The following is a 23,542-nucleotide window of genomic DNA, read 5'->3' as shown; positions in this document are numbered from 1 at the left end:
TAAGAAATCCTTTCTAGTTAACAAAAGCAAATACAATTTTTTTATGTAAACCATATCAATCTAACAAATTACACACCCCAAATCTCCTGTTTAAACCAGGTAAATTCACTAGCTAAACAAGTTTTCAGTGTTACTCCTCTGCTGTATAAAGATCTGTTCCTGAGACAGATTAACCTATATCCCTTCTGCTATCTGTAGGTATGCATTCACTATCTTCCTACCTCTTCAAGATTCAATTTAAAGAAACATTACTTGAATTACATTACCTATTAGGTCTTTCATTTTGTTTTTACCTTAAACAGCCCCGCTGCTAGTCTTAAGCTCCTAGAAATTCCATCTGGCCTCCCACCGTTCATTAAAACAAACACTGCCTATTTTATTATTTGCAGTCCTGCCATCCCTCTGCTGAAACAAAAGGGTAGATTGTCTGCTGCATGAGACACCTGGAAGGTGCACAAAGTACAAAGGCCAGAATTCAAAGGAGTTCCCAGTCTATTCAACAAGCAATTACTTCTGCTTCTGATGGGAGACTGTCATCTTCAAACACAAGGCATTCTTTGGAAAGATTAGTCCAAATTACATTTTATTACATTGGCCTGCTTGGACGGCCTAAACTTCATCTCATTCTTATTCTAATGGAATTCAATCAAGGGTATTAATATATTGTTTATGACATGTTTGGAGTTCTTGTGTTATCAGCATACATTCATGAGAGGAGCTTCAAACAGTATCAGATAACAGTGAGCTGTATGTTGGATGTTGTACAGCACAGGGGATTTTATCATCTTGTTGAACCAGTGGCAGTGATTAAATTAAACTGTCTGAACAAAGCTTTTGCATGTCAGGCTGTTGAATGGCAAAATGAGAGAGTGACACACTTCAAAGATCAAGGAGAGAGAGAGTTGAAAAATTACGTAACTTCTTATTTAATATACTGAATAACTGAACCATTGGCTGCCTGAGCTTTTACTAGAAAATAATCAGAACAAAACATTTCATGCATCCTAGCACTAATACACCGCGTGTGAATGCCAAGGTGCATACGATGTTCTCGTATCATTGTTCTCTCATCTCTGTGAGCATCATACTGAATCTCACCAGTTTTTCCCTGCCATGCTTTCAAAAAACTTTCAGAAAATTCGATTTATACCAATTTCTCCGACAGTTTAGTTTTCATATTTGTGAGGTCCAGAGGCAAAACTCTTAGATCTTCTCTAAAATGAGCAATACCAACATGCAAAATTTCATAGGCATGGGTAGGACTTTTTATAGGAATAAAAAGTGTTCATTAAAGCAAAGGCTAAAATATCCAGATCCCAGGTTCTTGAAATGCAAGCTGGCCCATATTACCTTTTAAGAAAAAAAAAAAGTGCTGATATGGAAAGACTGGTTGAAAGAAAAACCAAATTAATGGCCTACATACTATTGTCCCAGACTGTGTGGTTTCTGAAAATAACTACTTGAGACAAATTTCATTTGTATATGTGAGAGTTTTAATGTGTGCGGCATGATTTACAGTAGAGCATACAGCTTGCTGATATTTTTGGTATGAGCTCAGATATCTTCCTTCTACCAAGTCTTATGTAAACAAATCCTGCTACCATTTAATCTATTACACTGCAATGTCCATAAAAAATGACTTTCTTCTAAAATCCCAAATAAGGGAGTCCTAGATTTAAAATAAATAGGCTGAACCAAAAGGCAATTTCTGTTTACAAGGTTTAGCTGAATCTTCACAGAGGATGGATTATTGGCTGGGTATTCATTTTTTAAAATATTCATTGCTAGCATAAGTCAAGTTTTAAGAAACATCGGAATGATTTTCTTTCAGTTCTATGCAGAACCCCGAATAGGTCTTGACCTTGTCCACAATGTTAACATAATAAGAATCATCATTTCTTATCAATAATAATTTCATCTGATTACTTTACTTTGCACATTTAAACAAGCTTTACTATGCTTTCTGCATAAATAAATAAATTTCCTTTATTTATACAGCAAGATTAATTTGTTTTCATGTGCAAAAATGAAAGCGTTTTTATTTTTGCCAGAGCCGTGACTTAAAAGCTATCCTCTTCAAAACTTCCAGTGTTTTCATTTGATAGTAATATTCTTCCTTTTTGTAGAGCCATAGTGCAATGACATCCATTAACATTCAAAACTATAGAACACTTTCAAATTTAAATCAACTTGAGATGGTACAGTAGCAGAAATGGAGCCTGTGGGAAACAATTTTGAGAATAAACAGAGGACCAATCCATTAGAACACTGGTGGTACATATGTGTGCATACATGTTTGTATTTCATTGCAGCTCTATGAATAAATCAAGATTTAATATTTATGGTAAACAAGTTAAATAATAGACGTTTTGGTGCACTACAGTGCTCATGCAATAGTACAAAGACATCTAATTATCTGGTGTAGATTTAAGTACACATGTGTGTGTGCTTTTTTAAGAAAAAAACACACAATAACATAAACAGAAATATTTGTTTATGTTAGGCATTTCAGGAATATCAACCTATGCCGAATTTCAACTATATGTAGAATTCTTATTTTTTTTTAATCTTTCTCTGTTTTTGTCATTAAATAGCACTGCATATAAGAAAACTTTATAATCAAGTAACATGAAAAGTTGTACTTGCTCAGAAAATGTAATTGCTTAATTTTCTTTGCAAAAAGTAAATACCACATATTCGCTACTTTTAAGGCACAGGCAATCTAACCAAAATAATTAAACCATTTTACTAAATATCAAGTCTATTTTACTATTTTTCCAGGCCATATTTCAATTTATTTTTTCAAATAATTATACTTAAAATGCCTACATATCTAAAATGCCTATAAAAATGCTGGCTTTAGTATCATGCAAGTTCCTAAATTTGCTGAGATGAGCAGCATTATAGTGGAAGGAATTAAAGAGCTCTTCTCTTTAATTTCAGTTCTGCTACTAGAGAAGACCAAAAAATGGGTCTCATTATTCATGTGCACATTCATGTAAGACAATGAGAATGTGACCCAGGTTGTATACCAAGTTACTACATCCCCCTGTGTTGTAGGTTTTTTCAATCTATAGACTAGATTAAAAAGGCATAGTACTATGTTCACAGGTAACATATCTTTTATTGTTGCTAAGCATATGTATATATGCACAGCGCTTTGGGGCTTTATTCTTTTGCTTGCCTGATACAGGTGTAATTCACTAGTAAGGAGAGTGAAAGCATTGAATAGCCATCAGATTATAATAATAGTTTAGAATTTCCTCTGGCATCTTTTAGTTCCTATGTGATTTATGGAGACTTACCAAATCAGGTAACTTTCAGATGTTTGTAGTATAAGGTCCTCAGCATGTGAACATTTATTCATACAACCAATTCCACTGCACTCAGCAATATATGAGCAATGGTAGTTGTGCCTCCACAAATGAAATTCATCTGATCAATAATAAAAGGCTGTGTCTAGTTTAATCTAGATAATTAGCAGATTAATATATTTTGCTTTATCCACAAAACAAGTTAGACTGTGCCCCAAAATTGCCTCTCCACCAACAAACAAACATGCCTAAGGCAACCAGCTCAGCAGTAGACCTCATTAAGGCAAATGTGAAGTTAGACAAGGTGAATCTCCAAGCTAAATATATCCAAAGTCAGGTTATAGCATGAGGGAAGCAGGTCTCCATGTCAAACTATTGAAGTGCATGGGAATTCTTCTGTAACTTGTAAAAAAATAAATATCTTCAAGACAGAACTGTAATCCAAAGCAGGAATAAGATTAATGCTTTCATGGGCTATATAGGTAGGAAAGAATACATTGAGACATTCATTCCTTGTCATCAACTTTTCTTAAATGGGTTCACTTAAAATAATTGTAGTTTATGAATTATGTTCTCATCAGCAAAAATCATGCTGTGTTCCTAGACCTAAAATAAAACAGTGTTGTGCTTTGGTGGTATTATTCCCCACGGAAATGTTTCAGGAAAAATGACATTTCGTCTTCATTCCCTATATTGCTAAAGACTTCCAAACCCTAGATAGAGTCTGGGGAAAGCTGCTTGTGAATTTCTTTCCTTACCGTGCTATTCCATACAAAGTCATGCAGACACAGGATTAAATAGTTCCATATTCCATATTATAAGTGGAAACAGCAAACAGTGGAGTCTTGTTTGTCTAGAAAAAGCCTCATTTAGAAGAGAACTTTACAACATGACTCTGCAGCTAGAGGACACATTGCAACTAGAATGCTTAAGGAGTCCATTCCCATTCCTAATATCTAGGAATATATAAATTATTCCTAAACACAGATATTACAAGTGTTAGCACATCAATATAAAGCAAAGAAAAAGGCAGTTTAAAGTGTGCAAAAGGAGCTAGGCAACATTTTACTGCCTAAACTATATGCTTGCATTAATACTTGTGGTCAGAAACCATCATCAAGCATCAGTGCATGCCGGGTCATACAGGAAGGAAGCACTATTCTAACTGGCAGCCATAGCATGGATCAAAAGGCCAGAGTGATATGCTAATTTGGTTTAAGATGAATAAGCATGTCAGCCACAGCATTTTATGTAAAACAGAACTTGTGAAGTTTTACAATCAGGTAGGCACCAGAAAGGAATTACAGTAATCCACCTGGAGGTGACAGAATTACTATATATGGATTAAAATTTCAGCCGTGGCCTGAGAAAATATTATCCCCAACCCAGCAACAGCAAGCACATAAATGAGGAAAAGGTGTAGTGAGGACAGCATGTAAATGACCGCTAAAGAACACAAAGAGTAAAGTGACTATGATTACCTTTGGCAAGGGATACAGGGGAAAATATGTCTACAGACCAACAACACATTTGGTTGGTCTGTAGAAATCCATTTAAGTACTTCCATGTGTCTTTTATCTCCACAGTATCTGAAACACTTTTATACCTTTACCTGAAGGCTCTTATTCACCAATGCATTTAAACTGGCAATTTGAGATACATGCAGGAGAGCCAGAAAACTCTAGCTGGTGCCTAGCAAGAGAGAGGATCACTCCTACTAACTCGCAGCACAGGGCTGCAATAGGTGTTAGCTCCTGAATGCTCCTGAGAGGATTTTTCTTTTTCATATATAGTTTGACACTGATCTGTTCTGATAACAGTTCTTACTTCTTTGCATGCAAACACCATTGAGTAAAGGAGATCCAGCAAAATTACTGGTGTGCAACATGGCTGCCTACTTAAAAATGGAAAGTCACACTGACAGCATCCGGTGAACTTGGACTGAGGTGGCTATGAAAAAGCCTACAGAAGCAATTAAAATATTTGTTTAACATTCCACCTTAAACATTTGCACTCCAGCAAATACTTGTACAAGACTTGCAGCACTGGTTAGGCCTCTCACCTTTCAGTGAGAGAAATGGTACTCTACGCTGCTTACAGGGTGTTTATTTTGGACAGAGCTTTAAAACCTGAAGTTTGTGTTAAATGTATATACTAATGTTCCTGTGCTTCACTTTGCATGAGCAAGGAATTGCTGGGTGTCAATATAGCAAATAATTTTTCCTTAGGGAATTATGCTGAATATGGTGTGAATCTACTCTAAAACATAGATATATATACGACATCTGAAATACAAAGGTAATACAATTTGATAAATATGGATATAATTTGGTTTTCCTCAGCTGGGATAAGTTACATGTGGACAGGTGTTCTTTGGGGACATTCCTCATGAAACTGATCATCCTTATTCTATTGAATGCCAACAGGTACTTTAACACAGAAAACATTATCGCACATTCAGTGTCAAGTAGTTCAATGTTGTTCAACCAGGTGCTAAATAAGTGTCAAATACTAGGCTCCACACTTGGAATATGTGAGTTATAAACTAAAGATTAAGCAGGTATATTTCCCATGTAGATAACCGGGCATAAACCTTGTACTGCGTGGCAAACAGATAAACAAATAAGGCTTAAGTGTACAGGACCTAAACAAGTTGAGCTAGATTCACAGCTTTACTAACACATGAAAATAATTTTATAGGAAATACGCAACACAAACCCTCCAAAGCAGCAGGTATTGCTGCAATGGTATTCCATATATTCCTGCAAATTTTATGTTTTATTTGAATTTACTACAACTAGTAGTTCGATAAGCAAATGAGCATAAGAGATGTATGAGCCTCCTTACACAGTCTTGTAGTTTTTTAGTCACTGTCATTGTCAGTTCTCTGTCTTGCTACTCTTCTCTGTGTGTCAGATTTGAAATTGGCTTATGAACTTTTTCAGAACTTCATCAGAAGCTGCATTACACTAAAATAACTGTATCATCCCCCTTTTTCTTCTTGATTTTGATGATGAAACATTATAAATGTTCCTACCTTTCTGTCAGAAAAACGAATAACAGAATGTTTTCCCTCACATTTTAGTAGTTCAGGATGCTTTAAATGTTGCTAGGCTGTGTAGGAGCTGCTTAAGCTTCTCACTCTCCAATGGACGACTCTTACTTTCAAGAAACCTTTTGGACAACCAAAGAACATCATAGTCTTGGCCACCCCTTAGGCCACCTGGTTCTTGTGAGGTTTGTAGTCTGAGCACACGTTCAGCTTGTTCATAGGCAAAACCTGTGGACTACTGCAAAGCTTGTGAGAAAACATTTAGCTTGTGATAGTTTTAGGCTATGGGAAAAATAAACAAACAACAACAAAGTATATCTTTTAAGACCTTTTTTACGTAGTCTCCTCTAGACAAAAGAATCAACAAGACACTTGCAACAGTGCCATCTGGTGACTCCTGTACAGTCAGCCCTAACAAGAGTATTCATTTTAAACAGCTACAAGTTTGTAGCACAAAAGATACCCACAATAATTAGGAATGCCTTAATTCTCATTTTAACCAGTAAAAAAAATAATAGCATTTTCCTCCTTGTATACTGTCTGGGGTCAGGGAAGTGCTCTGACTACTTCCTATGGTACAAACGGGAGCTAAAAGAGCAAGACATAATTGTAGAAAATAGAAATATTAAAATATTACATCATATATTAGTATACACATACTATATACTACAATATATATATACTACAGTATACATATACTACAAAGGAGCTAGTTATGTACAGTTAAAGAAAACAGTGGCATTAAGCAAAACTTAAGCAAAAGAATTTCAGTCTAGTGTTCTGTATTTAAAAATCTGGAGAAATAAGATAATTCTTGAATTAGCACTAATATTGTACCATTCTTTTGAAAGGGAAACTGTGATGACTCAGGTAACTTAAGGCCAGTAAGCATCACAAAAGAGCCAGGAAAAATTAATGGAAAGGCTAATAAGCTGATGTGGGATTCAATTAATACAAAATTAAAGGAATGAATGTAATTAATGATGGTCAACATGGTTTTGTAGAAAATAGGTCTTGTTAAATAAAACTTACTTCATTCTTTGATGGGATTATTAATTTGGTTTATAATCAAGTCACCACTCTATCTGTAACTGCATGCTTTTGGACTTTCATGACTTACGACTTTAGAAATCCTGACGGCCTTTTATTTTTTTTTAAATGGCTTACACAATCCCAATAAAAGCTCCTTTCATGGGCTTGAGAAATGGCTAAACCATCCAAAATTCAGTTTCCAAAAGCAAAGACACTGTTGAGACTTGATTTTAATAAGGACAGGACACATACACAAGAACACGTTGTGGCCATATTGTATAATGAAAGATCACACACAAGCAGTACTACCCATCCTGATTTTAGCAGGGTGCTGCAAGGTTCAGTAGCTGAGCTGACACTTTGTCACGGATAACCTGGAACTAAATGAAAAAATTGTTGCTGATACAGTTTGTAGTTCACACAAAAGCTGGCAGAGTGGTAAATGTAAAGACAAGACAGACAGAAAGAGGGACTTTGATCTGTTCAGTGAAGTGGACCAATCCAAATTAAATTCATTTTAATGCAGACATATGAAAAGCTAAACAAATAGCAATAAGTCGGACCATCCTTGAAAAGTGGAGGACCAAGTTCTGCAAAACAGTAACTCCAGAAAGGACCTAAGGGATTACTGAGGAAGCATAAAGAAAAGGGAATCATGAGTGTGATACTGGAGCAAAACAGTGAATAGGACAGGCCGATCTTATCTCCACACAGCACAGGTGAGATTGCTATCAGACAGAAGGAAAGAAGGAAAAAAAAACCCCACAGGCTGCAGAGAAGACCAGAATGAGCACTGGAGAGAAAAACAAAAGTGTTTTACAGAAAGGAAAATCCTTTCAGCTTATCAAAAGGAAGATAGTGTGGTGACTTGATTATAATAGCTCCCTCAGGAGAAAATCCCACAGACTAAAGGGTTCTTTAGTTAAGAAGGAAAAAGCAGAACAAGCAGCTGCGTACTGAGCTTGAGCCAGATAAATTAAAACAAGAAATAAGGCTCACAAAGTTTAATAGTGGAGATGATTAACTATGGAACAAACCAACAAAGGAAGCAGTGGATACACTATCTCTATTAATGTCTTCAACTAAAGAATAAATGTCTTGTTGGATATGCTTTATCTAAACACAAGTTATTGAACTCAACAGAGAGGTTGTTGGGTGAAATTCAAAGGCTTGTGAAATACAGGAAGTCAGAGTAGGTGATCTAATGGGAATATTTGCAAAGACTAATCTTAGCCTCAGGATACTAGTCTCCTTGGGTTACCTTTTCAGTCAATAGAGTTTCCTTTAGACAGCAATTCAGAATAACTTTAGTGCTCTATTTGCCCCTCTCCACCAAGAGCTTGCCTCTTTCCACTGACTGCAGAGAAAAACAGAGGTTAAAGGATAGTTGAAATAATCTGGACTTTGTTTTTCTTTTTTCCACTAAAATACCACCATCATAAACTATAAAACTGCAATTTTATTAAATATTTGGAAAAGGGCTTAGTGGGTGAACTGTGGAGAGTAGCAGACTGGGGATGGGGACAGCTCTCTTTTCACTAATTAACCCTTGATAACCTCATCCAACTATGTTGGGAGCTACACCTTCTCCAAAAGATTATCTTCTACGGAGAGAGGCTGAAGATTAATATGGAACTTCTACCTTACCCCCTTAAATATCCTACTTTAGGAAATCTCCATCCTACCTCCATTCCCGTCTCATTTTGGAGACCACAGAGAAACAAGAGATTCAGAACCATATTTAGTGGGCAGAAATGAGCTCCTGGACAGAGGGCAGGTGAGAGTATTCATCCTGCCTCTACCTTCTATTTTCACTACTGGAAACAATAAGAGTTATTTTAATTCTTATGTAATCCACCAGATCTAATAAATGTGACTATTTATTTGGTATTTATTTTAAACTGTGATGCCTACTGTGGTACTCATACATCCATTGGTATATCCTCACCAAGGGAGGTATATCTTCCTATGCTACAGTTAGTCTATGTGCCACCCTTACCTTGATTGTGCCTTCTTGTCTTAAACACTGCAGATTGCTGACTAACTGCCAGGATGTACATAACATGAAAAGAGAAAAGCTAAAGTGGCTACTAACTACAAAGGGTGACAAAACTTCCTTCGGTGCAGTTTCTAAGACAGTTTGTGTAAATCTTATCGCTGTGAATGAAAGGAAAAAGACACCAGTACAGATTTGCTATACTGAAAACTGTCTTTGCTGTGGCCATTTTACTACTGGTATATTCCATATTAGTAAAATTTAAATGCATAAAATACAACATGTTAAGTGCTTAAACCTCAGTTCTCTCTTTTGTGAGCCAAAATCTTGCAATCGGTAGCACACATTTTTATTCTTCCTTCTAGTTTTAAAATGTTTTAAAAATAAATCAAAAGGTTAAATTGCAACAATCCTTCATTAAACTGGAAATTGATCCTAAAATACTATTTATTAGAATCCATGCAAAACTAACAGAGGGATATTTTACAGCGCTGCAGCAGTGGTTGCAAATCTTTGCCTGCCATCTAGTGGAATATGCAACAGTTTCCAGTAATGTTTCTATTTATTCTCTTATTTTGTGTTTTGCAAATATAGGAAGTGCATTAAAAAAAATTACTGAAGTAAACATGAAAAGCATGATAGTAGTACCCTCTTCATAAAATTATTAAGCAACAAACTCTAATTGCTGCGCAGACAAAAGAGTAATTTTTGTGGATACCAAGTTCTGTAACAGCTGATTATCCCAGAACCTGGGATAAAATAAGACAAGCTGAAAATAAGGCAAAGCGCTGCCCAAAATTTTTTTCCTACAGATTTTTTGCTAAACCTACAAACAGATGCCAAAAGTGACTTGGACACATCATAGGACAGTAATAACAAAAAGCAAATAAAAGTTGTATTTTAGACAAATGAAGAATATCTCTGATACGTGATCTCTCTCCACACAACACTGGCATACATGTGCCAACGCATTGGATACCTACACTGCACACTATAACATAAATAAAGAAGTTTGTACACCAGGACACAGAGCAGATTCAGGCATGCAGGATATTGCACAACTCCAGTTTCTCTGAGAGTTGGGCACATATTAGGACCAATCAAAGTAATTCTATCAGAACTGTTTCCAGGAGAAAAAGCACTCACCAAGAAAACTATTATTGAATACTGCCTAATTATCTTGGGGAAATATTGTAGAAATTACCCCCTCTAATAAGAGAATTAAAATTAAAGGGAGAGGAAAATGGTGAATTGTGGCAGATGTAGTTGGCAGAAGACCAAGCTCACAGTAAAGACATAGAACAACAAATTACAACACTATACTGAAGGAAAATCTCTGGAGTTTTAGTAAAATAGTTTTCTTTTTTACTTTAATTATTGTTATTTTTTAATATTTATATGAAGGAAAACAAGCTATTCTAACTACACTGTTGGGCCACTTGAAAGCTAAAGGATTTGCCCAAACAAAATCACGTCTTTGTCCTCCATCCAGCCACAGTTAAGATGGACAATGACCATATCCTCTGTCGGTTTATGTGCTGTATTGCTATTCTCACTAACTTCTGTAAAACTTCACAGAGTGCAAGTAAATGCTGAGTTTGGCCCAACATGTCGAAAAATGCATGGCTGCTGTAAAGTCATCTTATCAGATCAAATAGGCAGCCACAGATTGACAGAACCTGAGGGAATGGCCTGAAGTTGTGTCAGGGAAGGTTTAGGTTAGATATGAGAAAAAGGTTCTTCACCCAGAGGGTGGTTGGGTGCTGGAAGAGGCTCCTCAGGGAAGTGGTCACAGCACCAAGCTGACAGAGTTCAAGAAGCATTTAGGTGATACTCTCAGGCACATGGTGTGACTCTTGGGGATGGTCCTGTGCAGGGCCAGGAGTTGGACTCAATGATCCTTGTGGGTCCCTTCCAACTCAGTATGTTCTGTGATTCTGTGACAAAGAGTTGTAGCAGTAAATCTGCAGTATATGAGAAAACTGTTGTTTAAACATGTTTCAAAATGGCTTTTTGTAGTCTCTTTGCAAACACATGCTTCTTCTTCCCAACACCCCCCACAGCAACTGTTATCTCCCATGCAGGAGTGTCCTGGGAAGATGTCCTGGTCTTCTCATTGGACCTTGTTAACCCCTTCCTGTGATTGGGTGTTCCTGTAAACCCCTTGAGACTTGTAATTGGTTACTCTGTGAATCCTCCTAACCCTATAAATGTAATCCCCCCAACAATAAACTCTCTCTTCAAAGAGTGGCAGCTTTATTACTGGTATCATGCTTAGGAGTGAAATGCATAGCTAAAAATACCATGCTAAAAATGTAGGCCAGATTATCAGTCTGCATATGTGCCAGTTATTTTTCTGCCTTCAATATGAGTGCTATCAGCACAGCACATAGGAGTAAATAGCTGTGTGTGTACCTTGATGAGTTGTTCTATGCCTGAGAGTGGTTTTACTTGAACAGTGAAGCTAAACAGAACACTCACTTTCAAATTAGAAAAGCACTTGCTCTGAAAAGAGCCTGTTTTACTTCAGTCTGTATTTCTTTATATACAATATCCTATACAATTCAACTTGTACCCTGTATTCTCCCTAAGAGAATAGTGAGGTTCCTCTTTGTATGTCCTAGGAAATGATTGTTCAGATATTTTTGTTTGTATCTTTACTTCAAAATAACCACCTGCTGCTTACAATAGGCTTTGAGTTCAATGCAAGGTCACTGGTCACAAGAATTATTTTTATATTTTTCTGTCCTTCATTAGCTGTCCCCTCCCAAAATTATAATACATCCTGTTCACAATCATATGCCCCTATAAACTGGCTTGAGAACAAAACCAGGGTATGTAACAAGCAGCTTTCCAAGCAGGCAAGATGAAACATCGTAAGGAGCTTTCCTGGTAGCCCAGAAAAGAGGTACAAACCGAGAGCTGATGATTCAGCTCCTTGAAGTTGCATCCTCACAAGTTATGCCAACAGGCAGTGATGGCAGAAGGGGTTGGTGAACCTGTCTTACCAGTGCCAGCTTCAGTGCCGAATGCCAAGGCAATGTGACACCCTAAGTCTCTCTTTCCTGTATCTCCTGTCCATTAAATAGGAAGATAACAGTTGGTGTCTTCAAACATACCAATTTTGGATCTGGTGTACAAATAAAATAGTCATAATACATTCAAGATGGGATGTCCCTCACCCTCCTCAGACCTCCTTCCCTACTAAGGGTTCCTCCCAGCTGTCCCTAAGGGTTCCTTAGGGAACCACAGTATGGCTGGGCACCACCTCCTCCACTCCTTCATTTTCTATCTCCTTCACTGAAAGTTAAACGTGAGTGTTAAACTTCCGCTTGCCTACATAATGACACCACTGAGCTCTTTCAGAGATCCATTTTCATGAGCTGGTCTCTCCTTACATGTAAAAATTGGAGGTGAGAAAATAAGAATATTTATAAAGTGACAATAAAATGCCTAGACTTAATACATTCCAGATTTCCAGTTTAGATAATTAATAGTTGTGGTGTTTGGTTTTTTTGATCAGGTAATGTTTAAATATCTCAGAAAGCAGGCTTCCATTTATCTCACTGACAGAAACATCACTTGTATTCATACTAAATATTCCTAATTTTCTTCACATTACTTTTACTTAGAGCTGTTCTACATTGCCCTTCATGGACTCTGCAGTCAGAGGGAACCGCTACAGCCAGTGTTCCTGACACCCTTTAGAGAGGTATTGTAGACTTTGCACAAGAAACTGTATTAAAGCATGTCTTTTAGAACTATTGATTTTAACAACATCAAGCAGTAGCCAGTTTGCAATGTCAAAGTTTACTTACCTTCGCTCCTGGAAAGTTGTGCCATATTTTTAAAGTAATGGGTCTGGTATGTTTTCCCTGTCAGGTTAAAAAGATGTAGCCACAAGACTCCCTTTATGTTCAAGGCCATAACTAGGGTCATTATGCCTCTTCTCAACTTCTCTTTGAGAACCTGCACACTCCTAAGTTCTTTGAGAACTCATCAGGCTTGTTCTCCAGTTCTAAAAGAGCTTTATGGCTTCATTTAAGTTATCCTTGGACTTTCCTGCAGTATAAACAGTGGGTCTAGAAGCAGTGAACAGGACTATGGTTTTACTTCACTATTTCTACTTGACAAACCTATTTCCTATATATAAAAGGAACCATTTCCACAACTTCACAAAAACCTCACAGTAAAGCAGCTGTTCAGAATGCTTAAAAAAATCCTTCTCAAATTACCATTTTTCAAGTACTGAGACTTTGCTTTTAACATTTTTTAAAGGTTTTTTTTTTCAAATCTCAATCCCAAGGTAACATGACACCAAAACAACACGGTACATTTGTGCTTTTACTGAATGATGCCAATGGTGTTTAAAGTGAAAATTGTCCTGCATAAACTGGAACATACATCGACACAATCACAGAATCATAAAGGTTGGAAAAGACCTTTAAGATGAAGTCCAACCATCAACCCAGCAGCACTGCCACATTCACCACTAAACAACGTCCTGAAGTGCCATATCCACCCGTTTTGTGAACACTTCCAGGAATGGTGACTTCCCTGGGCACTCTGTTCCAATGCTTTAAAGCCCTTTCTGTGAAGAAATTTATCCTAACACCTAATCGAAACCACCCCTGGCACAACTTGAGGCCATTTCCTCTCCTCCTGTCTCTTTGTTACGTGACATTTTTTTGTCTTTCATTCTTTGCTGATGAAATCTCAAGTTCACCAGTTAGATGTTTGCTACTGCTGATGCTAGGTGACTGGTCTGCAATTCTGTTCTTGCTCTTGCACTTTTAAATGTTGAAATTACTTTGACATTCTTTGAAATACTGTTTCCAAACTTTAATTAAAAACTAGTATTTGTGGCTCAAAGAGCTGAATCCCTAATACTAAAGCCATGCCTACATCCCTAGCTCAGATCACAGAGAGTAATACAAAGCTCCACTGCTCAGCATTAGATCTCTTTAAAGCAGGTTGTCTACAGCCATACTAATTACCACCTTGTCACATGGGTCACTGCTGATTCTTAGGTTATTGTAATTTTTTTTGCCTTTTCTTTTAATTTAAAGTATATCAAATAATAAGGACTGCAGCATTTCTACAGCATGAAACTACGAGCATGTAAAAGCAGATGACTGTGTTTGAAGGTGAAGTGTTGGGGAAGAACAGGACCTGGTACACAGCCTGCTGGGAGCCGCCCCTGGAGTAAAGTATGAAACAGCAACAGCATACAAGTTAAACTCAGAAGGAACTAGTCATTTGAATCAAAAAGTGAGTCTAGGATTGAACCAGTATTTACTTACCCAGAGAACAGCAGGTGGGAAAGAACATTAGCTAACGTATATATACACCTTTCATGCATATAGACCTATTAGGGCAAGTGTCTTGGCCTAATCACCATTCAGGGTTTTTTTTGTTAACACATTTTTTTGGTTAACATGATTTTCTATGAAAAACTCCCTAATGTTACAATGGAGACTTCAGGATCATATGTTTATCTTCTTTTCTAGTACTAGCAATCTCATGTGAAGTTATTTTCTTACTTAAGTTTGTATTTCTAAAATGTAAAATTACAAGTGTCAGCAATCCAGGTAGTTATCAAGCATTCCATGCTCTCTGCATGATTGGATTCACAGCTGTGCTTAAGTTCTCAGAGCTTTGCTATATGTGACACTAAAGATACTTGGTGTAAGAATGAGAACCTGTAAGTGGTAGGCAGGACTGCATTTTATTCATGATCACTGAAAAAGAATGAGAATAAACAGTTCTTGCCCTAGGTCACCAGTGGTCCTTTGCAGGGTCTTCACTGGGTTGTGTGCTGCATGACTTAACCTCAAAAAAGGGACAAAGCAACAAAATTTCCCAGTTATAAAGTTAGTGAGGGTAGCAAGACTACTAGCAAACTGTGATGAACTGTAGAAACACACATAAGACTGATTAGGAAAGAAAATGGCCCGTGCATTTCAGCATAGACAAAAAATTATACACGTGTACTTTCACATATGAAAAAATAGCCTCTGAGCCTAACATTCCACTCAAGAGTGTTAACAATAGATAATGCCATGGAAAGAGCACAACATTTGGTTCATATTAAAAAAGCAAGTCAAATATCAGGAATTACTAGGAAAGGAATAAAGAACAAGAAAGTAAACAAACAGGCCAGTACTCAACTGCATGGTTAATGTTGCATGCAGTTTCGGTTCCCTTCTCAGAAAATAATATGAGACCCAGAAAAGTTTCAATGGACAGTAAATACAGAAGCTATTCTATGCCTTTGGTCACCCAGTAAGTATTTTAGCTAGTGCATTTCAGTTCAGAAGAGGAAATTTAAAAGTGACTGTAACATATCTGGAGAACATTGACTGGCACAGACATGGTAGATACAAGTTTACTATGCAGGGCATATTAAATTAAGCTAGTTCAAAATAAACAAGAAGTGGTAATTCTTTATGCAACAGACATGAATTGATAAAGGCTGCTGTTATTCGGGAAGCATATATAGTCCAAAGGAAACCGGACAAGTACTGGAAAATCGAGCATTGAGAGTTACTAGATAGACAAACCATATGATGTTCAGGAAAGCCTGGAAGACACTTAGAAGCTAGAACACAGAAGAAAAATAACCAAATGTGCTTCTATTGTTCTTACCCTTTCTCAGGCAGCTGCTTTTGACTACAAAAGAAACTACTGTGTTAGAAAAAAACAACTTTGGTCAGGACCTGTATAGCTATTCCTGTGTTTATCTTCAAGAGTTTCAAGAACATGTAAGTAAGGAGCACAGAGAAAAAGCACGTGCTGTTTGCTTGGCTTCTTAGTTAAACGTAGTAGAAGGTAGTGCGTGTTAGAAATATAGACAAGACTTCTCAGTCATCAGTGCTAAGTCTGAGCATTCATGTTCACATAATGGGGATGCTATTAAATGACAGACTTACCTTACAGCAGTAAATATTTCCAATGTGAAACTTCCTACTAGAGGGATTTTCTTTATTTCTTATCAGGAAGAAGAAACGAACACTTACTGTATTTGTTCTGGATGGTACCCCAAACCAAAACCCAGCAGGAGTTCTCTTACACCAGTTTTGAGAAACAACATGTTCTCCCTTAAGTATATTAACTAATATTAAGTAACCAATATTACCATTTAGTTCCATGTAATAATAGCAATAATGCATTTTTAGTTTTATAGACATCAAATTGAGGTTTCACATGTCAAAGACATGCCCTGCTTCTATAATTCTGCATGACAAATGGTCCACCAGAAAGTGTCTAAATGCATAAAAACTGTAAGCTTACTGATGGCAAAATGGTAGATGCAATTGGCAAAATGGTAGATGCAATTGGCAAAATGGTAGATGCAATTTACTGGACAGATCAAGAATTATATATATATATAATTTGTATAACTACATATCTTCTCATATTGCAATTGCAAGCTCTTTTTAAGCATTTCAATGACACAGAACCCAAACCAAAATCAAGCTAACAAGCTAGAAAACCCCCTGGAAATACATAAATGCAAAGTAGTCAATAGAGTGGCATTCAAGGGAAGTCATCACAATTTCCTGAATTACTCAAAGATCTGGTAATGAAGGAAAAGGAAATGCACCAGAAGAAATATGCATCCTAATAAAATGTCATTATTATTTTGGGCACATTTGATATAGTTTACTGAAAACTTTCAGGGTTTAAGTTACACAGGGTAATCTCACAGGTTTAGATGTGCCTCCTGAGAACAACAAGAATGCTCCACATGTCTTTTCTCTTTTTTGACATGTAGCCCTGAGTTTAGAGAAAATTAAGTAAAGAGCTAATTGCTAATTTGTGCTGATCTGACCTGGTGTCTTCATGATGTTTTACTGACTTTTCAGATTTCCTAAGATGAACTTCATTGTTGATATATTTTTATACTAAGGATATCTTACTGTTTAAAAAAAAAAAAAATGCACCCAATATTCAAGTCATGAACACTTAAAACCCTTTGTAAATTGGTGCTGTGAGTGTGCAAAATGACACTATTTATAAGTTCCTCAGCTTGGTTATCCAGAAGCTTTTATAGCATCCTCTTGCAATGATTTTTTGGACACTCTAACTGGAAATAAAAGTAAGTGATTCAGTGTAATATAAATATTTTTCTATTCTCCCTAGCAGCAATTTGAAGTATTTAGCCTCCTTGATTGCTTTTTGTAGAGCTATGACCTAGAGTGCATATGCTGTAAACTTTCAGAGTAGAAAGAACTTTTTAATCTCTGCACAAATATAACTTTTGGTTTAACAAGGATTCCAGGTTCATTTCCAAATGTGCTTCACTCTATTAACACTGGAGTTAATAGAGTTAACTGGAGTTAAAAGCTGCAGGTGAAGAATACACAAGAAACCACTTTCTTACAAAGTAGAATTTCTAGATGAAAGGATATTTACTGGAAATTAAGACTTCTTCTGGCACCAGTGAAGATTCCTAGTTCTAAACGAGAAGACAATTCTATACCAACTGACTGTTTAAGTCTCATTGATACCCATGAACCAAATCTGATGCTTCTCATTTATGCTTTGACTAAGAAATAACATACAGACTTAATATTTTTAGATCTAGTAGTTGGAACAAATGTAACAAATGTAGCATTTAATCTCCATAAAACATCCCACGTCATCTAGAATTTAAATTTACATACATTTCTGCATGGATAACTGAAGTACCTTTGTTACCTAAGTGAAACACTTTTCCCAGCAATTTGAAACAAAATCAAAAAGACAATTCATTACCTATATTATCAAAAATGCTTTACTTCTTATTTTCAAATTGATACTTAAATGACTGGCCTTGCTCTAATTAAAATAAAGTCAGTCTAGGCTTCATTCCTCTATGGTCCATAAAGCAAGGCTAAAATTGTACACGTAGTTTTTCATCAAAGCAAGAGATAAAACCCAGGATATACTAGCACTTCCAAAGGATGCATTAACAAAGCTGCATTCATTATAACAATATACATTGGTACGTGCTACTAAATTCAACAGACGTACAGTATCTGGCATGATTTTAAAAGTACTGGATGCCAAGGAAGAGCAATTGCACTATATTCACAAACAGTTCACAAAAATACCATGTAATGATATTACTGGTGAACTTATTAAAAAATTTTTCAAAGCTATTATATGCACCATTCTTTTGAATAATATTACAGAAATATTCTGAAACCTTTGCATGCACACTTATTTCATTTTTGTCTGAATAGTGGCAATCTTCAGAGCTCCTGTTAAGTTTATCTTGGCATTCTTCTCATGCAGAAATCTTTGCCCATATTAGCCTGTCATATTTTCAGCAGCCTAGAAGCAGAAAAAACATTTATTGCAAGTCACCAAAAGAGACATCATATATTAAATTTAATCTTTTCTTGTAACTATTTTAATTTTCCTAGAACTAAAAAAAAAACAAACCAAAAACCCTAAAAATGAAGAACTACTTATGAACATTTCTTTAATGAATACTCTTTTTTAAAAAAATAATGCTGTCGACTGCCACTATCCTTTTCTAAAATAGCCGCTCCTGTTTGCTCGTGTTAAATTTTATGTCCTGTATCTGAGCAACTTGTATCCTGTACATTTTACCCTAATGCTTTCAAGGAGTGCTCAAATGCATGAAAATGTTTACCTCTGGAGTTTACTACTTGATATAATTTGTGGTAATTATTATTCCCACTCATACAGATAAGCTATTGACACAAAACTTAGAAGAATTACACTAACTATAATTGTATAAATCACACTACCAATTATTTCATTAAGAACATTAGTATTTTTTATTACTGAATAACTCAACCCAACCAACAAGGCCCATTGTTGAAGACTGACATTGGAAAATTTTAGCCAGTTATGGGACAAAAAGTCAAAAGATAGCAAGAGGAATGCTACATCAGTAAAAGCAAATGAAAAAGTAAAACAGCCCTGAATTACTGAAATATGCATAGTTAAATTCATATGTATGCATGCATTTAAGCACAAATATAAAATATGCATGAGCATGAGTATAGAAAAATGTTAAGTTAAAAATAAAGTATGCAGTCTTCTAGAATAGAAGCAAGATATAGGTTTCCCCTCCACCTCCCAGAAATAAACAAGTAGAAGATCCACTAGAAAACAATTGTGATTGTGATGTTTAGGTGCACCATAAAGAATGAAAATCCTTTAAAAGTCAAGTGAGGATTTGTTTTTAAACCATTGTTACCCTCTACTAGTTAAACAGCAGGTAAATGCTAATATATGAAAAGCCTTATATATACACACATCATGAAATCCCCTCTTGCTGGTCTTTGGAAAGGTTCAAAGCACAGGTTAATGTGGTGAAAGCAATATGTGAAGATTACACTACCAAGCTGCACGTACCCATTTACAACTACTGCCGCGTACTGTTAAGTCTGAGGTTATAGAAATGAGGTCATATTGGTTAAAGGAGAAAGTAGCAATCTATTTGTGATATGATGCAGATGAGGGGGCAAATAGTGACTACAAATGCCCAGAATAAAAACCTGTGGGGTTTGGTTGTGGTTTTCGGGGGTTTTTTTGTTTTGTTTTGGTTTTTTTTGTTTGGTTGGTTTTTTGTTTGTTTTGGTTTGTTTTGGGTTTTTTTGTTTGTTTTTTCGTTTGTTTGCTTTTTTTATTTTTTCCCCCTCAAAAGAGTTAAACTATTTTATTTGTACCATTTCCAGCATCATGTTTAATTCAGTTGTATTTCATTGTCTTTTCCATGGAACAGTTAATTTCCTTGATTTAAACATGAATCATATCTTAAAGTACAATTTACAAATTGAAGAATAGCAAGTTGCACGTACATCCAACTCTTAAAAACAAATTTATAGGCTTTTTAAACAAAAGCATTACCTTTAGAGCTTCTGTAGCCTTGCGTAGTTCTTTAATAACAGATGACAATGCTTCTGGATTGATCCCTTGTTCACAAAGCCGCACACAAATAGACAATGTTTCCATATCCAAGCCAGTGTTTAATATTCTTGAAATCTCAAACAGAACTGCAACAGAAAAAATGAAAGCACTTTGGTCCCTACAGACTATGAAATTTCAATTATCAAAATCCTTATTCATCAACATTTAACTTCTACAGTAGAGTGTGAACATGGCAGCTGCCCATTGCAGTCTGAACTTCAAAAACAGCATTCATGTTCAGCTTTCCAGCACAAGCTAAAAGCTACAGCTTCCAACATAAACACCATGCTTTTCAGGTTCAGGAAACTTATTACTGGATAATGGGTTTTGAAAAGGTAAAAAAAAATAAGTGCAGAATTCAACAATTAACATGCTTACCAATTATGTAAAAGGTAGGCTATAAAAATACTGTACTTTTGAACTCCAGATACTGATGATGCCCTGCTGAAATGGACTGGGAAGCACATTGTTAAAGCTTTTATAGAGAACATCAGCAGTTTTCTAGCCACCTTCTTCCACAACTAAATCTGGCTTTAGGTCTAACATTAACACAAGTTTAATGATAAGCAATATTACTCAATTTTTATGTGTCCTGAATCAAGAGCAGCGCCCCACGTCTGTATGAGACCTTCCAGAGAAGGAGATTCCAGTCAGTTTTGTTAAAAATAGGTATCTCTCTCGTTCCTTCCTAAGTTTCTCTGGAAGGCCCCTTTTCTTTGATTCTCATAAACAGTTTGTCCCAGATGCAACAGAACAACTCACTGAGATTTTATTTCTGGTTTTTACAGTAACCTCCATCCTGAAGCTAAGCCCCAATACAGATTAATTTTGTACAGGTGTTACTCACGCAGTTTCTGTAACCAAACCTCCCCCAAGCTAGGGAAAAGTGAAGTACAAGGTCTTTCTCACCATGTAAAAGCATCATGGCAAGTGACTACTGTCCATTTGACAACTATGAAAATATTACTTGGTATACCAGTGACATCCTGCAGCGCACCCTCAGAGTCACACTTACCCAAGACAACCTAATGTATCCAGTCAGTTCCATTGAAGCCAAAGGGAAAAAAATCTCTACATGTTAAAATATTCTTGAAGCCCACACAAGTAGGTTGGATTAAGAATATGAACACGTTTAAGACATGAAAGCAGCCTGTCAGTCCAAAGTCCTATCTACAAGCCAGGAGGAGGAGAACTTTCATCCTTCTCCACCTAAAGACATTCTTTTTCATGCTGGCTTGAAAGCAAACCACTCCAAACACATTATACATGCATGCCCTGTCCATACAAAAGCATCTTCAACTAACAAACTGATGCAGTTGCAATAAAATGACATTGAACGTTCAAGAGCTACAGAACTAAGGACTGAAAACTTCCCAGACAGAAACAATTCTTACTTTTTTTAACCATTTAAAATCTATCAAAAATTTTACTAAGCATGTGACATATTTGAAAGCAGAGCAGTAAATATAACTGAAGAGAAGTTCCAATTTCTATGTCAGCAAGAACTGTGGTCACTAGTTGGGGCAGTGTCTTTGGCAGAGATATGTTGCAGTTTCTCCACAGTTCCGAGCTCTTAGCTCTGCAGAGAACAACCACTAAATATCTATGTCTATCCTAGATAAAAGATATACATTTTTACATGGGGAGCCTGGGCTCCTAAATCTGAAGATCAGTGCACTTTCCATATCTGTTCTCAAAAGCCTTTCTTTGTCTTTAAATCCACATATCATTCCTCCTGCCCAAAACATTCCTGCACAAATGGAGAGAATGGTAGTCAAGAACTTAAACTCTCTGTCCTTCCCAAACAAATCTCTCTCTGTCTGCACAAATTAGTCTTAACCTCTTGCAGCATCAGAGGAGCCGTAATTCTGCTAGTCCTGCCTTGCCTCCAGTAGCAGGTCAGAGAGTGAAGATCACTGGCTGAAATCCTAATTTTTACACCAGCTCAACTGGTGAAAGTCTTTGCTAAGAAACCCTTATGTAACTTCAAGAGAAGGGAAGATCCTGAGAAAATAACAAATGTAAAGCAACACCCCCTCGGATGTTCTCCTTAGCCTCTACACCCTCTAGGGTATTTCCAGAGAAAGTCTTTAAGAACACTCAGGGGATTTCTTGGCAGCTTTCCACTCTGCATATAAGGCCTAGGCCTAGGTATTTCATAGAATTTCAGAGTCTCACACTACACTAAGAAACAACTCCAGGATATACCAGCTTTGATTCCTCATAGTAAGGCCAGAAGAGTAAGTGAACACCTGACCTTTACTCACCTGCTCACGTTTCTTGGCTTATAAAACTCCAAAATATTTCCCAGCACTCCCAGTGCCACTACTCCCACGTTCCTCATCCCATAACAGTTTTGGGTTTTTTTTTGCGTCAGAAACTATTCTAATTCTGTAACACTGACGACTGTTCTCAAAGCTTTTTCACTACACTGTTTTGTTTCATTTGTTTGTTTTTTTATTTACTTTACTTTTGTTTTCTGACTTGAGCCATCTAGGAGAAGGAGGGTTCAGATCAGTTCAGGTACTGGTAGGGTTGGTCCTGCCTTTCCCTTCCACATACTTCGTTTCTCCCGGCTTAAATCCAAGACGCACAGAGCCAGGTAGCATAATTTGCCTTATCCGGTACAAATAACGAGAAAGTAGAGTAAATATATACGTACATTTAGAAACACTAAAACCCAACAGTATTCTCCATTAAGTACTTAGCTATCTAAAGATCCCCAAGAAAAGCCACTCGACGTCTAAATTCACTCGCACTACGCGGGTGTTTAAAGCGTTTCACACACTATGAATAACACGAACCAAAAAAGACATTGCTACGCGCTGCATCTTCCAGCAGCCGCAACCCGCACCCCTCTTCCCAGGAGAGGCGCCCGAGGCGTTCGCTTTCTCCTCCATCCTGACTAGGCGGAATCGAAGCTCTGGAGCTGCTTCTTAGCGTTGTTTCTTGGCCGCCGCCTCGTGTGCGTGCCCCTTCCCCACTTCTCTCACGTACCGTCCATGGTCTCCCGGACCGCGTTCAGGCTGGCGGCGTTGCTCGCCATGGCGACCCCGCACCGCCCTCACATCCCCTCCCCCGGAACCGGAACGCGCCCCAGCTCCGACCCCACGTGAGACTCCATGACAGCGGCACGGCCGGGAGGGCGGGCTTTCTTTCGAATTCGTGCAGCGGCACCCCTGACGATTGGCCCGTTCGAGAGAGAAGGAGCTCTGC

At 37.0% G+C, this 23,542-nt stretch overlaps 1 protein-coding gene across 1 annotated transcript; it reads right to left on the bottom strand.

Annotated features, from left to right (window-relative positions):
* Positions 1-17,034: 17,034 nt before the first annotated feature.
* Positions 17,035-23,457, bottom strand: MZT1 (mitotic spindle organizing protein 1). The gene is made up of 3 exons (XM_032680526.1): positions 23,324-23,457; positions 20,267-20,412; positions 17,035-18,715 (listed from the first exon to the last, which is right to left on the bottom strand). The coding sequence occupies exons 1-3, from the start codon at positions 23,370-23,372 to the stop codon at positions 18,692-18,694; spliced, it is 219 nt and encodes a 72-aa protein (XP_032536417.1). The 5' UTR covers positions 23,373-23,457; the 3' UTR covers positions 17,035-18,691.
* Positions 23,458-23,542: the final 85 nt, after the last annotated feature.

The sequence above is a fragment of the Chiroxiphia lanceolata genome, chromosome 2, assembly GCF_009829145.1.
Source record: "Chiroxiphia lanceolata isolate bChiLan1 chromosome 2, bChiLan1.pri, whole genome shotgun sequence".
NCBI classification, from domain to species: Eukaryota; Metazoa; Chordata; class Aves; order Passeriformes; family Pipridae; genus Chiroxiphia; species Chiroxiphia lanceolata.
The sequence above is the reverse complement of the archived record's forward strand: the minus strand, read 5'-3'. Positions and strand labels throughout refer to the sequence as shown.

What these genes read in the sequence shown, in the direction of transcription:
- MZT1 (XM_032680526.1), bottom strand. Translation starts at nt 23,372, where the DNA reads ATGGCGAGCAACGCCGCCAGCCTGAACGCGGTCCGGGAGACCATGGAC. An exon ending in GGTCCGGGAGACCATGGACG is followed by an intron (nt 20,413 to 23,323) that starts GTACGTGAGAGA and finishes TTTCTGTTGCAG; the next exon opens with TTCTGTTTGAGATTTCAAGA. An exon ending in AGGCTACAGAAGCTCTAAAG is followed by an intron (nt 18,716 to 20,266) that starts GTAATGCTTTTG and finishes TTCTGCTTCTAG; the next exon opens with GCTGCTGAAAATATGACAGG.